The sequence below is a fragment of the Cololabis saira genome, chromosome 6, assembly GCF_033807715.1.
Source record: "Cololabis saira isolate AMF1-May2022 chromosome 6, fColSai1.1, whole genome shotgun sequence".
NCBI lineage: Eukaryota > Metazoa > Chordata > Actinopteri > Beloniformes > Belonidae > Cololabis > Cololabis saira.
This window is the reverse complement of record NC_084592.1, coordinates 35,521,513-35,534,882: the sequence shown is the minus strand read 5'-3', so window position 1 is coordinate 35,534,882 and position 13,370 is coordinate 35,521,513. Positions and strand designations below refer to the sequence as shown.

Below are 13,370 nucleotides of genomic sequence, written 5' to 3'. Positions count from 1 at the left end.
GCGATGCCGCTGCATCTGGTCCCGTCTGCCAGCTCCACTGAATGCTTTCCAGCCTGGAAAGTGTCGTCGAAATTCTTGAATTTCCTGATGTCGTTGATTATGTGAGACGTTGCTCCAGCATCCACCATGAGGCCTCTCATCTGGACACCGTCCGGTGGCTTCCATCTCCGGGCTGGTCGGTCCCTGCCGTCCACGCCTCCCGCTTTGAAGAAGAAATCTGAAGCGCTCTTCTCGTCAGACACCTTCCGGACACCATCTCGACGATCCTGTTGCTCTTTTCGCCGGCATGTTGAATCTTGATGTGTGTTGCTTTTGCAGTTGCTGCACCACGTCTTTTTGCGACAGTCTTTCGCTCTGTGGCCTTTGGTACCGCACTTGTAACACACCAAGCTGACATCTTCACCCTTTGTGGGCCCTCGACCTTGTCTCACGTGTGTTTTCATCACGTTGTCTGTTGATTCTGCTGCGTTCATCTTTTCTGTTTGTTCGTAATTTCTCAGTCTTCTCTTGAAGTCTGTGAGTGTGACTTGATCTTCATTCTGAGTCACATGAATGGCTAGGGGCTTATATGATTCAGGTAGACCGTTCAGGATCATGGCTACGGTCAATCCGTCGCTCATAGCTTCACCTGCATCTCTCAGGGCTGTGATGATGGCCTCCGCTCTTATCATATAGTCTGTTACGCCTTCCCCACTTGCCATATGAAGCCTGGTCAGTGAGGTATATAAACCTATTATACGGGGCTTTCCCTTCCCGGCATAATGTTCTCTCAAGATTTTCAAAGCTTCCCTGCCTTTGTCTGATGCCTCATGCATGATCAGTGATAGGCTCTTATCATCTATGAGCCGGATCAACTCTGCATAACAGTCCGCGTTTTTCTTCGCGTCGGCTGCCAAGGCCGCTTCGGTGACTTCGGTTGGTTCATGCAGAATTGTCTCTTTTAACTTCATAGTGTGCAAACGGCCCAAAAACCTGGTCTCCCAAAGTCCATATTTTTCTTCATTCCCATCGAATATGAGATGATTCGACGTACCATCCGTCCCTCGACTCGCCATGCTGCTAACGTAGCTCCGACTTTTTCTTGCCAGCTATCTCGTTAGCCTCTTAGCTTCCGCGCGCCTTTTGCCCCGCGTTATAGTCTTCTGACGGTATATAACTACTCACTTCGTTTCCTTTATCTGGGCCCATAACCTGTAAAGCATCGAGTTTTAATGCTCAGCAGCTCCCTGCGTGGAATATGAAGTAGTAGTCTGACTCGGTACACATTTAGCCTTGCTGGCTTATTTATTTGCTGCTGCTCACATGCAGGAAATATGCAGAAAAAAAAGAACGCGCCGGCAGTGCGCTGAGGCAGAGCTACCGTAATACCCCTAATACACGGGAACAATATATTCACAGTCACATAGACAGAATGGGAAAGGACGTATTACACCTAATACTTTACAACTTTACAAGGAGGACAGGAAAACCACATTATTTTGTGGTCACAGTAAAAGTAGAAAAATAAATAGTAAATAAAGCGAGTGAGTGGCAGCACGCCGTTGCTGCGCGGAACGCCGTGAGTTCCCCGGTGCAACAGGGGGACACACGTCCCCCCGTCTTTTCAAAATCATGTTTATTTTCCCCTTACTTTTTACAGTTTAAAAACTAACGGTAGGCTCAGCCTTAAATTGCAAATTATCAAGACACTGTATGAAAGCAATACGAGAGCAGCCCCGCTTCACCCCCCCGCTCTCCCTCCTCCTCCCTCCCCTCAGAGCTGCTCAGGGCGGGTTTATGGTTCTGCGTTCCTTTAACGCAGAGCCTACGGCGTAGGTGCGCGTCGCCGCGTACCTTACGCCGTAGGCTCTGCGTCGTTTTAACGCGGGACCCTAATTTAGGCACCATACACCTGCATGTAAAGGTTTCACGCGCGCGTAAAACTCGTATGAAAACAAATCTGAGTCCCTTTAGGGAAGAAATGAGGGGCTCCGTGGGGCTCCCTAAACGCAGCCCCTCATTTGTTCTGTCCTAAAGCGGTGAAGGAGGTTCCCGGCGTGTCCTGCACCGCGGCTGCAGCTCCAGCAGCACCAGAGTCCTGACTGACAGCTTCACACACAGAGGAACACGATCAGCGCTATATTATTTTATTTTATTATTTTATTATTTTAAGTCTTATATATTTTGTGATATGTGATGACATTATTAAGAGTATGACATGAATCTGGCTTCATTTCACCACCTCAAACCCTGCGTCGCCAGTTCCCCGTGTCTTAAGTAAGTTCTTACGGGAGGGTCCTAGTTGCCGTAAAGATAAGCAGATTTTTCGGTTAGTTTTTTCTTTTTAGATCCGAGGATTTGCGTAGAAGGTGGCTTCCGCAACTTTCAGGCGCTTTTTCTGCGCAAGCAAGCTTTATAGATGAGGCCCCTGATCACAACCATGCTTCCTTTTGGGCTTCCTGCCAGTAGAACATATTGAGGTGGGTAAATATGCTGAATTGCACTTTCTGGGTCTGGGTGGGATTAGAAGACCCCCCTAACCCCCCACTGTTGGACTGCCTCCAGTAAACTTCAGTCCACACGCTTGCATATCTTTGTTCGTCTCTATTAGAGCTTGAACAAGCTTTCAGTCCTCCAAACCCGACCCCCGTTCTATACTGATGGCAGTAACTCTTCTTTCATATTTCTCTGTGGTTTTGGCACAACGAAACAGTTTAAACTGTTTAGTCTCGGCGGCGGTCCTCATCAGACTCGGAGTCTGCGGTGCCTGGCGCTAACGGGACTCCTCATATCTCACATTTGTAGAAAAGTTCATGTCTTAGTTACCCACGTGACCGGTCCTGGAGTCATTGACGGAGATGTGGGAGCGGGACGACTAACCCGGGCAGCAGACCAGTCCGGCCCTTATCTGGGTTTTTCTGCGGTACCTTGGGCTCAGGTCCAGCTAGGGTTGCCACCCGTTCGGTAAAATACGGAATTGTCCTTTATTTGAGAAAAAAATGTTGCGTCCCGTATTGAACTAATACGGGACGCGATTTGTCCTGTATTTTCATTAACGCCCCATACACACGTCTGTCACAATGCACAATATCAAAATGTATAAAACAAATGAAATAAAAATAAACTGCCTGCATATATAGAATAAAAATGCTTCTTGAATAAAATAAAACAAATATCCCTTTCCTGCATAACAATTAAATTAAAATACACTGTGCAATTAATACAATGTAGACAGTAACAGGCAGACTTTTCCACTGAGGTTGACAGTTGTGCAAATAACAAAACATTTGTGCAAATCTCAAATAAAACATTCAAGTCAATTTGTCACAAAATAAGCTATGTCAAAATCCTAAAAAAAAAAAAAAAAAAAAATGTAAAAAAAAAATGTTTTTTTTTTTTTTTTTTTAAATCGATATAAACGATATTGTCTCGTACCATATCGTGTTTGAAAATATATCGATATATATTAAAATCTCGATATATCGCCCAGCCCTACTGCCTGTTATCTGTCACTGTGGTTTCTCCCGCCTTCCACACCTGCTGCGCTTCTTTAATCAGCCCTGGGCTTCTACTTAAGCACTTCACTCCCAGCCAGTCACTGCCAGATTGTTCTTGTGTCATGCCTGACTTTCCAGCGTTTTTCCCCGGACTGATCATCTGTCCCCGACCTGTTCACCTGTCTCCGTCCTGGTAATCACCTCAGCCTACTGAGGTGATAACAGAAGGCTGAGGTTTGCCTGCTCCCTGGACTGACCGGCGTTTCAGTTCCTGTGTTCTGGCTTCCAAATCTGCTCAGCGCTCACACCAGCTGTTTATGGTATTCCCTCTCCTGCCAGTCTGAGCGTTACCACGATCCTGAGGACTGAACTCTGCTCTACTGCCTGCTGTGAGGTTGACTTTAATAAAGACTTTTACTGAACACTCTGTGCCGTTGGATGCACATGGGTCCACCACACACCCTTGTCACTGCCTTTGTTATAGAGAGGCACATTAGTCACCGTTTCTTTTAAATTAGTACACTACCATCTTTATTTAGGCAGCTTTGTTGTTAATGCAGAAGCCCTTTATTCTTAAGGCTTCACATACTTCTTCTTGCTGCAGTAACTGACAGGAATTCCTACAGTCCAGTCGTCTTTTAACGCTCCTTTTGTTTTTATTTTCCTGTTTCTCAGAACGCGAGCAGCGATCCAGCGGTGAGCAGTACCGTCAATCCGCTGACTACAAAGAAGTCAAAGGTTAAAACCGAAGCAGACGGTCCTCTCCCCATTTCACCGTCCGCTCAGGCAAGAAGATTACAAAAATAAAGGACTCTTTACATCTAATTCCTCATTTGGCTTTGATCCCGTTCCAACTGTCACAACCTCTTTATGCAGTGATGCCACCTCTGACCACATGGGGGCAGTGTACTCAGCAGACTCTGATCTAAGACGCAACAAAGTGAACCTCTAATATAAAGTTGTATTGGGAGATGTGCCGGGCCGTCCCCGGTCATTAACTCAGTATTGTCAGTGGTTATTTAGACAACACATCTGACCTGTATGCCCCCATGTGGTCAGAGGGGGTATTATTACAAAGAGTGGCTTCCAGCATGATCTACGGGAAAAGGTGAGATATAATGTTCTGACAAACCACCTTACTGTCTTCTCTGCAGGACCACGGCGGGAGCATCTTAGATCTGAGTGAAGATCTGGACAAAGATGAGTGTAAACAGGAGCCTGAGGCCGTTTATGAGACCAACTGTCAGTGGGAGGGCTGTTCCAAGGAGTACGAGACCCAGGAGCAGCTCGTTCATGTAAGGACCAGGCTAGTGTTAGCATGGCTAACAAATCAGATGTTATTCACCGTTACTATTATTTTCATGTTTATTATTATTACAAAGGGACCTCCGAGCCACCAGAGGGCGCCAGCGTAATAAGGTCAACCTCATTGTCTGGTAGAATAGAAGTCAAATGAGTTATCTTCATTTATTGCCACCAACCATCTAGCTCTGCGTGTGGACGTTTGTCTGCAGTGATTGTTGCACCTTCGTGACTGTATTCGGCCTGAAGAACGTGGCTGCGGTTTTTGGAATGTTTTTGAACTTAGTGCAGTTTTATCTCCAGGATTGAAGGCTAAGACGACTGGTTTACTGTTAGCATGTTAGTATTTGTTGTGCATGTGCAAGCTAACTGTTGACTCAACCATTTTTAATAAGCGTGTAGCAAACTAAACAAATGAAAAAAAGGTACAGTAATCTTTTGTCCTTTAAACACATTCTTCTCTTAAAAAACCACGATTCCAACTCCAAGTAGCGAAGTAAACATAAAAACACAGAAGTGTAAATGCTACAGAAACCATCTCTGCTACATGCTACCAGCCACCTGTTAGCGGTTTAAAGCTCAGACTCAGACTAAAGCTCAGATTGCAACTGTGTTAAGACGTCTACTCTGAGACTAAAACCGACAGTGGTTTCAGATCATTGTAAAGCAGTATCATTCTTCTGTCAACACAAGACACCTCCTATAAAAGGACTTGCTTTGTTTTTTTAGGCTGTGTTTGTTTAAACTCTTCTCTGGGAACACTAACTTCCTCACTCAGATCCTCGTAAAAAGGGACCAGGAAGAGGATCTGGTGACTCCTCCGCTTGGTCGGACCAGGAAGCCGGTCAGGGACACGTTTCCTGCGAGATGGTCTCACTTAAACTAAAACTGAACAATTCACCTGCATTTCTTTTGAGTGATGCAATATGAAAAAGAAAGAAATATGAAGTTTCCTTCCCCTATTGGACCTCTTGGGAGGCTTCCAACAACGTCTGTGTCATATGTCCATCTAGAGCGCTCCTTCATTCTCACTTTCCAGTTTCACTTCTCTCAGTTTTTCTGCTCACATTCAGGTCCTCGCGTCCAGCAAAACTAGTCCAATAAATACGTCAGCGTCATACAGCCTGTGGCTTATCGACATCATGTCTTTTGTGCAGTTTAGGTCTCATTTGGACTGCAATTGTCTTGTAGCTTGTTGTGTGCGTCTCAGCCGGATCGGGTGTCTATATGCGCAATTTTAACTCTCCAATTAGCAAAATACTGGATACCTTCCCCTGCCTCATCATTATTTGGCTTGTCTCTTTTTTTTTTTTTTTTTTTTTTTTTTTTTTTTTTTTTTTTACCTTGTCTGCACACATATTATTGATTGATACCATGACGGTAGAAACCAAAAGTGTATATATGTGCATTATTACTATATGTAATATATACATATATATACGCACACATATGCGTACACATACATAAATATACACATACAAACCCAGTGTTTTTTTTTTTGTTTTTTTTTTGGGGGGGGGGAGGGGGTGGGGGGGGGGGGTGGTGACGACATCCACTGCCAATCCAGGAAGCAGGAACACACGGAGACACACGTCAAGCACTGGAAATCTGCAACAAAAAAACCACAAACAAAGCACGAAACCGGCACGGAGCCATCCAAAACACGAACAGCAATCGACCTAAATCTTGAGATCTGATCGCAGTCTGAGCTAAGCTATCGCTACCGCTACCTAAACCCAAAAACTAGAGAGCCAGCATGCAGGTGAACAAGCCAGTGTGTATGTCTATGTGTGTGTGTGTGTATGTATATGATCATGCATGTGTGTGTGTGTGTGTGTGTGTGTGTGTGTGTGTGTGTGTGTGTGTGTGTGTGTGTGTGTGTGTGTGTATGCGTGTGACTAAATTACTATATGTGTGTGTGTGTGTGTGTGTGTGTGTGTGTGTGTGTGTGTGTGTGTGTGTGTGTGTGTGTGTGTGTGTGTGTGTGTAATAAACCAAACAAAGCTCCACCTGAAGTGTATCTATAGTGGGGGAGGGGGGGGAGCAACCCCGCCACCCGTGAGACCAGAGGCCGACAAGGAAGAGCCCGGAACCCAGGCCACCGGCAACCCCACAGAGGGGAGAAGTAGGAGGGAGGCAACCCACCGCCTGCGAGGCCCCCCCCCCCCACCCGGCGGCGGCCGAGGGGGCCCGCGGGCGGGGCCCCCACGGCGCGGAAAGAAGCAGCCAGGGATCCCGCGGCGGCGGACCGCGACCCAGGCAATCCCCGGCCACCCGGTCCGGGCCGGACACGCGGCCAGGAGGCCCTCACCCTTCAGGCCAGCGACCCCCACCCGGCAGGGGGCCAGCCCGCCCGGAGAGACAGAGCCGCCCCGGCCGCCGACGCGGGCAGGCGCACCCGTCCCCCACGAAAGTGGCCCTCCAAGATTATTTGGCTTGTCTCGACGCGGGGCCCCATGGCTGCTTGAGACCCGGTCGGATCGGTGATTTTTGTAACAAATTTATCTAACAAGCCTTTCAGAGAGGCATTAAACTCTTCCATTTTCTTTAGTTTTTTTTTCTTTTTTCATCTCCTGATGGAAATTTCCTGATTCTGTCTCGTTCTCTCGACATCGTGTGACAGTTTGTTCCAACTCCACCCATCTGGATCAGAGCAGCTTGTGTCTGCGCTTGGTCTGACGCAGTTGTATTGAACAACAGACACGCGCATCATTGCACATATATTTATTGATATGCACAGACTAGTACACATTTAGGTCTGTAATGGAACGTGACTGTTGATATTTATAAGGGAAAAAAACCAAAAAAAATGTTTGAAAAAAAAAAAAGAAAGAAAAACGGCCCATAGCGCGAGGCCCGTTGGGGCGCGAGGCCCCGTGCGGTCGCACGGTTCGCACACCCCTTGCGGCGGCCCTGGTCTCAGCGGTTGGACAAATGCAACATTCATGCTTTTACGTCTCTTTATTTAGGAGTTATTGACCACAGAGGTGGGAATCTGTGGATATCTGTCCAACTGTACCAGGCCAGCCGCCAGGGTTCGCCCCCAGTACACCACTGTGCATGCCGTGGTTCCTATAATTACGTGTTTGAGGTGAAACACGAGCTATCAGCTGCTGCTGAAGTCCATGGACGTTTATGCTGCAACATCACGAGCAGCTGCCTGGACAAATATCTTTCTAGTACAAACTCTTCCTGTCATTATTTGTTTCATTTATGCATGAAACTGAGCGCTGGCCGCTGGACCTCCCTCCTCCAGGTGTTCACCAGTTATAGATGATGTAGAGCATGTGTTACTGTCCTAAAATCCACTTCTTCCCATCTGCGCTCGACTAGTTTTGCCTGACGCGAGGACACTCGTGTGAGCAGAAAAACTGAATTTGAATGAAGAGAAGTGAGACTGAACTTTTCAACAAAATGAAATCCAGTTTTATCACATTCAAACCAACAGATTCAACTTCAAATTCTTCCATTCAGATTTTAAAAGAAATTATTCAAATCAATTCAGGTTTAAATCGAATTAAGATATGAGGATTCAGGTTAACTTCCAGAATGTGTCTCGTACCAGGCCAGGAGCTGGGTGTTCTAGTCTTTGGTCTGTTAAGGACTAAAGCCGAGTTGTTTCTGGTTCGGTTCGTATCGTTGGCCCAGGGCATGGATGTATTATAGAACTGGATGGGAGATCGAAAATGGTTGCCCATTAGGAATGGGCGATATTTTACTGTTCACGATATACCGTCAAAAAATTCCTCACGATAAGAATTTGTCATGTCGCGGTAAAAACGATAAATTCCCTTTGATTGTGTAAAGCTGATTTTTGGAAGGAAGGAAGGAAAGAAGGAAGGAAGGAAGGAAGGAAGGAAGGAAGGAAGGAAGGAAAGAGCAGGAGGAAAGAAGGTAGGAAGGTAGGAAGGAAGGAAGAAAGAAAGAAAGAAAGAAAGAAAGAAAGAAAGAAAGAAAGAAAGAAAGAAAGAAAGAAAGAAAGAAAGAAAGAAAGAAAGAAAGAAAGAAAGAAAGAAAGAAAGAAAGAAAGAAAGAAAGAAAGAAAGAAAGAAAGATAGATAGATAGATAGATAGATAGATAGATAGATAGATAGATAGATAGATAGATAGATAGATAGATAGATAGATAGATAGATAGATAGATAGATAGATAGATAGATAGATAGATAGATAGATAGATAGATAGATAGATAGATAGATAGATAGATTCCCGTTGATGACAAACGGATCTGAGAGCGAGATAGATTCATAGTTAAAAAGATGGAGTTGAATTGGTATTTTTTTTATCGTCATTTTTATCGTTATCGGGATAAATGCCAGAAATAATTGTGATACATTTTTTAGTCCATACCGCCCAACCGTAACGCCCATTCATTTCAATGCATTTTGCCGAAAAAGTTCCTGATTTCCTGGTTTACTTCCTGGTACACGGGCCCATAGAGCATGCGCAGTTAAGTCACCTCCCATGATGCTCTGGGGCCTCCCATCATGCCCCGGGGCAATGACGCGAATATTAATATAATATATTAATTAATGTATATTATTACATGTATAGTATTACATATATTATTAATGTATTAATATAATATAATTACATAATATATATTAATATAAACATCCGTGGAATGCACGGACACGGCTGTGACGTCAGCCGTGACGTCACGCCCAGAAAGAGACTTTTCTTTGACTTTTCTGGCCGTTATAAAACATTTTTGACGGATATAAAGTCCATGACTTAAAAATATAGAATACAAAGATTAGTAATTGCCGGTGATTACAGCTGGAGGTGTCCTGTGAACAGTTTTAGAGGCTTCTCTTTTACTATTGCGGTCTATGGGAAAAAAGCTTTCTGGGCCCCATGGGATTTTTTGTTGCAGTACCGCGGCTGGCCACTGGGAAAAATCGGCGTGTCTTCTGAGTGCCAGACCCGGGGGCCTGGCCCAGAGGCGCTTGTGATAAATGACATGAGTCACTTCCTCCTGGCGGTGTGTTCTAGCTCCAGCCCGTTTACCCAGGACCCTTCTCGGGTAGCTTCACCCACCGAGAAAGATTTATCTATAACACCATGGAATAAAAAAAATAAAAGCTCAAAACCCATTTTCAGCCATTTTCCAAGTGTGAACCACCAAGTGCACAAATCCAGACTTGGGGGACTTGATGGAGACGCGACCCTGATGTCTTGGCTATTGTTATTTGATTTCCCATGATGCCGTGCTGTATGTTCAGGTATTGTAATGACTGAGCAGAACTCCTTTGTCCCCGCAGCACATCAACAACGACCACATCCACGGGGAGAAGAAGGAGTTTGTGTGTCGCTGGGACGACTGCTCCCGCGAGCAGAAGCCCTTCAAAGCCCAGTACATGCTGGTGGTCCACATGAGGCGGCACACCGGCGAGAAGCCGCACAAGTGCACGGTGAGCACTCTTACGCTAAGAACTTCCTGTTCAAACTTCATTTAAAGTGGTGTTTTGGTCATTTTGGAGGCTCTTGCACAAACACTGTAAACAGATATCAAAGCCACACTTGGGAATGCAACCAGGAACCCTAACCCGCCCCCTTAGTTACTGTTGCTAACAGACGTTCAGCGTTGTTTCCAGTTTTACGATGGGGACTGTCTCTGAAAACTTTGTCCCAAGATGTTTTAGACCAATGTTAGACACTAAAGAACTTCCTTTCGTGGAGGAACATGGAAACGGACTTACAGTGGGGCAAAAAAATATTTAGTCAGTCGCCAATTGTGGAAGTTCTACCACTTAAAAAGATGAGAGAGGCCTGTAATTTTCATCATAGGTACACTTCAACTATGATAGAAGCTTTATTTGTCTTTGTATTACATACAGTGTATCAACACAACAAAATTTAAGGTGCTACTCCGATCGGTCCTTTAAAGGGGGCCTATTATGAAAAACACGTTTTTTCTTGCTTTAAAGGTATTGTGACATCATTTTTAACATGCTATTAACAATATTAAAAGTCTTGGCCAACATCCCTCAAATGTGTCTAAAAGAGTGTAACAAGAAAAACTTCACTCTAGTACTCTATTCCTGGCTTTTTATGACAGTGTTTTTTTGCGCCGTGAAAAACGCTTCCATTTCCCCCCTTTCCTGTCAATCATTGCGCCGCTCCTCCTCCAAACCTCCTCCAAGCAGCAGGGCGAAGCAGACAGTCCACAGCAAACAATCACAAAAATAAAGGCATGCAAGCATCAGTGTCACCTTATCTTAAGTCCAGTCAGTGGCCGCGGGTCTTCTTAGCAGTTTTCCTCCGGTGATTAGAACAAAAGAGGCTCTAAACAGCTCTGTGTTAAGCCTGATTTATGGTTCCGCGTTAAATCGACGCAGAGCCTACGTCGTAGGGTTCAGCGTACGGTGCGCGTCGCCGCGTAACCCTACGCCGTAGGCTCTGCGTCGGTGTAACGCGGAACCATAAATCAGCCTTTATGGTGCGCTGGAGAGGAGAGGAGACAGGGAGCTGGGTGGAGGGGGCGGTGATTTAGCGGGCCTTGACGTCACGGCCCGCCACCAAACCAGATGCGCCGTTTTTGCACAGTTATGCGGAAAATCCCAGAAAGCACACAATACACTGAATGTTAAAAGTTCGTTGTTTTTTGGGTGATGTCAAGACACCCAACAAAACACAAAAAATCAAGAAAAATGTGTTTTTATGTCACAATACCTTTAACATATATAAAGTGGTCTCCCCTCAGCCTGCCAACTCAGAGAAGGAGGAAAGTAACCAAATTCTGCAGTGTCTGTAGAGCCGCCCGGATGAGCCATCCAGTGTGATGTGGATCTACGAGCCGTTCAGATTCTGCTCCCGTCGTTACGAAACGATGGGAGCGATGCGTGAAACCACGCCCACAACTATAATAATAATAATAATAATAAACTTTATTTATATAGCACCTTTCAGACGAAAGTCGCAGCTCAAGGCGTTTTATAGTAACAGTACAAATAAGAAACAACAGCAAATAAAACAAAAAACACAAATATTTAAGTGCAGTGATATAAAACATAACCCTCACAAAATTCAGTTACAAATTCCTCCACAGAACAACTACTAAGATAGGATAATATAAAAAGGCATATAAAAATTGAATCCAATCAGCCAATCAGCACAGTGCCTCATTATCATAGCCCCGCCCACTCAGAATCCCTCATAGATAATGAGGTTAGAGAATGGGATGATAAAGACATGGCTCAGAGGCTGAATTTTTCTAATTTACCGTATTTTCTGGACTATAAGCCGCTACTTTTTTCATAGGTTTTGAACCATGCGGATACAAAGGTGCGGCTATTCTGTGGATTTTTCTTCCACCGCTAGGGGGATTGCTAACCGGAATTAGAATATAAACTAAGACAAAATAAATGCAAAGAAGAATACGCTACTTCTTCTTTAGCAGATAGAAGTAGAAGCAGATTTCAAACAGATAAATGGATAAATAAATACCGGTTATTTTCTCTTGGTTCTGTCCAGTTTTAATCAGCAAAGTTGCTGCCCTGTTAAAGACACTGTTAGGAAAGGATCTATTTAGGTACAAACATGTACATTATTTACAGTTCAAAATCCTTCTGTACATGTAGTAAATATCTAATCTAACAACATAAATATCTGCGGCTTGCATATCTTTTTTTTTTAAATAGAGTGGATGCAGCTTATATACAGGTGCGGCTTATAGTCCAGAAAATACGGTATTTAGCAAAAAAAAATCAAAAGCTTGTTTTTAAGACATTCAAGGCCTGTTTAAAATAGGTATTAGATGAGCAGTCTTGGAGCTTGGAGAGGGTGTTGATCTTCCTTATGGAGGGCTTGTTTGTCCTAATGAGATGGGTGTAGGCCGGTATAAGGTGCAATGACAGGTGGCCTGACACACCAAAGTGAGGTTGGGGCACTGCTCTATATGCATACTGGATGTTGCAGTAGACATGGTCGAGTGTCCTGTTCTCCTGTTCTCCACTTCACATACTACGTGAATTTGGGGAGGAAAGTCTTTAAGCATGCACGATTAAAATCACCTGCTACTATGTGTACCCCATCCGGGTGTGCCGGCTGCAGTTTGTTGATGCACCATGGAGATGACTGAGGGCTGTGCTAGTGTTAGCATCAGGAGGATGAGAGACAGAATGGGGGGAAGGAATCCAGGAAATCACATTGTAGGTAAAATAAGTATTTATTCACCTACAAATAAGCAAGATTTCTGGCTTTCACAGACCTGTAACTTCTTCTTTAAGAGGCTCCTCTGTCCTCCACTTTTTACCTGTATTGATGGCACCTGTTTTAACTGGTTATCAGTATAAAAGACACCTGGGACATCTGCATGGAGGAACGGGACAAAATACCAGCAACAGTGTGTGGAAACCTTGTGAAGACTTACAGAAAACGTTTGACATGTGTCATTGCCAACAAAGGGTATATAACAAAGTATTGAGATTAACTTTTGTTTTTGACCAAATTATTATTTTCCACTATAATTTGCAAATACATTCTTTAAAAATCAGACAATGTGATTTCTCTGGATTTTTTTTTTCATTTTGTCTCTCATAGTTGAGATAATCCTGGGATGAAAATTACAGGCCTCTCATCTTTTTAAG

The 13,370-nt window shown here is 44.4% G+C and overlaps 1 protein-coding gene across 1 annotated transcript in view; it reads left to right on the top strand.

Moving 5' to 3' along the window:
* Positions 1–13,370, top strand: part of gli2a (GLI family zinc finger 2a) — a 110,929-nt gene that overhangs the window by 79,722 nt on the left and 17,837 nt on the right. The window contains exons 8-10 of the mRNA XM_061724071.1: positions 4,152–4,262; positions 4,631–4,771; positions 10,044–10,193. Coding sequence (XP_061580055.1) covers positions 4,152–4,262; positions 4,631–4,771; positions 10,044–10,193 — 402 coding nt within the window. The remainder of the gene's footprint in view (positions 1–4,151; positions 4,263–4,630; positions 4,772–10,043; positions 10,194–13,370) is intronic.